This window comes from Hibiscus syriacus, unplaced genomic scaffold (assembly GCF_006381635.1).
Source record: "Hibiscus syriacus cultivar Baekdansim isolate YM2019G1 unplaced genomic scaffold, ASM638163v2 tig00111662_pilon, whole genome shotgun sequence".
NCBI classification, from domain to species: Eukaryota; Viridiplantae; Streptophyta; class Magnoliopsida; order Malvales; family Malvaceae; genus Hibiscus; species Hibiscus syriacus.
Genome location: NW_024063150.1, coordinates 1,358,440 through 1,361,353, shown reverse-complemented (window position 1 = coordinate 1,361,353; position 2,914 = coordinate 1,358,440). Strand labels below are relative to the sequence as shown.

The 2,914-nt window shown below is 31.9% G+C and overlaps 1 protein-coding gene across 1 annotated transcript; it reads right to left on the bottom strand.

Annotated features, from left to right (window-relative positions):
• Positions 1-658: 658 nt before the first annotated feature.
• Positions 659-2,503, bottom strand: LOC120167096 (transcription factor bHLH137-like). The gene is made up of 5 exons (XM_039176211.1): positions 2,369-2,503; positions 1,631-1,759; positions 1,487-1,552; positions 1,344-1,412; positions 659-934 (listed from the first exon to the last, which is right to left on the bottom strand). Exons 1-5 carry the CDS (start codon positions 2,501-2,503, stop codon positions 659-661), a joined length of 675 nt encoding a protein of 224 aa, XP_039032142.1.
• Between the last annotated feature and the right edge of the window lie 411 nt (positions 2,504-2,914).

Here is a 2,914-nt window from a genome sequence, read left to right as displayed (position 1 = left end):
CAAAAAAAAATAGTCGAAAAGCCAAATTGAGTCAAATATAAAGTTAAGAGATTAAATTGAAAAAAAATAAATTTGAAGTTAAAAATAGTAATTGAAGTTAATTTTATAGTGGTACAAAAGCATGTGATTCAATTTTGGTCGAGAATAGACTTAGTAAAAGATGTATTCATACAAAGTTGAGGGATAAAATTTAAAATAAAAAAATTACATCAAAAAGAGAAACTGAAGATACACATATTCTAGGATGGTTTAGAATCATGTGATTCAATTTGGTAAAAAAAATAGACTTAAAATGAAAGAGAAATCAAAGGAAAAATAAAATAAAATAAAAATACAAAATTAAATTTTCTGATGACTCAGAATTTTTAAATTCTAACTCCATTTAAATTTAGGAACGTAGTCGATAATTTGAGTGTTTGTGTTCCATGCATGTTCAATGCACATGATTGTTGCTATCGATGGCAGATCATTCTCCAATTGCCATTGCCGAAATTCATATCATCCAAAAAAAGGGTGTGAAAAATGAAAATGTATAAAAATTCGAGTATCAATTTGAGAATAAAAAATTTATCTGACGGTGTTTCTTCGTGATGCCGTTGCTACCTTCTGAGCTTAGAAATTGGGAATTTGATGAGAACTAAACAATGAAATCTCTTTATCACCAGTGGAATGGATTTAGAAATGGTTGTCTTTGGTCTTCCCCATCCCACAATAAACCATCGTAATCCTGGTCAATTATAAATGCCGCTGAAGTATCCACAAGGACAATGTTATTATCCCAAGCAGCGGCGGCGGTGATTGTATCAGCAAAAGGAATAGCCTGAGTAGGGTTGCATTGTTGCAGTGATGGCAATGGTTTGGCCATCAAGGCTTCGTGCTCGACTCCGAAATCATGAAACACGATATTCAAAGAAGCAAGCCTCATTGACAGGAACTAGAAAAAAAAAACATGTCGAAAAGACAAATGTTATGATAATGATTAAAATGACATTCTTTTCGTAAAGGCATGCCCTCGTGAAATCGACTTTCAAATGTATATTTTAGAAGGCACACTTGTAGATGATTTATCCCACGCTAAGATCAAGTAAGATCAAAATAAAAGAAATGAAGAATAGTAGATTAAAAACATAAAAAAATAAACGTTTTTTTTTCAAATTAAAAGAAACAATTTGTATAGTATGTTTCAAAGACACGTATGAGCACAAGTCGGTCGGATGGTAACAACAACATACATAGGTTTTATCTTTAATCACTCAATATATATATATATAATATTATATTTTAAAAATCATATAAACGATATGAGATTTGAGAAAATCATAGAAAAGAACATGTTAAAATACCTCTACTTGATGTTGGAGGGACAAAACATAGTTGATAATTTCGTCCAAAACAAGAGTCCTTCCGGTTATCTATTTCCATGCAAAACAACAAGAAGAGCCGTCAAAAATGAACGTAGAAAAGAGATGATCAATTACTACTGCACCTTATCACAGCCTGGAACCAAACGCTGCAGTTTTTCCACCCTCTCGTTTATTTTCCTTCTTCTTTCCTGCAATTCAACACCATAATTAAGGTCGACGCCATAGCCGATAATGATTTAAACTTGTAATGAAAATCAAATCAATACCCTCTCTGCTAGACTATGCCTGTCGGTTGCTTGGCCTCTCCTTGCTCTCACATGAACGCACCCACTCGGCGGCTCTCGAGCACATTTCTTTATCTTCCTTATCTTCTTGTTTCTCCCTCCGTTTGCACTCTAATGCAAAAACCAAACAAAATTGTAGAAATTTAAACAAGATCTAATATTAAAATTTATCTCAACGTTAGTCGAGTAATCATTTTGATCTCTAATTTTTTCCAATTGTCTAGGTGATGATAAGATGTTTTCTTAACTTATTAACAATGCTCAAATACTATAGATGAAACTGCTTGAATCAAGACTTCTAAAAAATAAATTTCTATCGCATCACTCAGGTGATGATGTCGCATATTTAACATCATAAAAAATGATGATATGATATGACACATTGTGAAATGTGATATAGGATGTATTATGTCAACTAAAGTAATGATATAATATGTTACATATCAACATTTAAATACGTTTTTAGTATAATTGATCATTAATCAATTAACAATTTTCATCAAATAAAGATTAATTTAACTAGAAGTTAAAATGATATAAGTTAAATGTTTTAAGAAAAGAAATAAAAAGTAAAAGTAAATATTTGAGATTAATTTTAATATTTAAGTATATTAATGTTTAAATCGTACTCTTCTGTTTAAGATTAAGAAGATTTTTAATGACAATTAAGTTAGATGGCTTTCTAAATTTTCTTGCTGATAAAAAAAGGGAGAAGATTACCTTAGATTGAGCAGAACGGGACCGTTTCTTGCCTGTGAGAGTGACAGGTTCAAGCTTTTCCGCGGCAGTTGAGTCGTGGGTTCTCTGGTTTTTAATAAGCGAACAAGGATACTCATTGTCACTACGAACAATCATTGAGTTTTCAATTTCAGAGAAGCAGCCAAATTTTATGTTTTGGGTCACGTCTAGAAACCCAGAAATTGTAATTGGCGAGAAAATGGGACCAATGAGAAAGGGTGAGTTCCGTTTGAAAAGGATGCCATGAAAACAAGAGAGAAGGTGGTGGGGGGACGATGACAAATAATGATGCCAAGTGCCGCTGCTTTTTATATCGGCATGCGGACAGACTTCTCTTAATAAGGTAATTTGGACTTATTTTGGAATTTAGACTTTACTTTTTATTTAGGATGTTGTGAGTGGATTTTAAATTTGATCATGGACTATTTAATATTAATTATTGGTGACCTAGATACCTATGTAATAACTCTATAAAAAGACTCAATTTCTAATCTTTTCACTTAAGTTATTGCTCGTCTAAACAAAGTA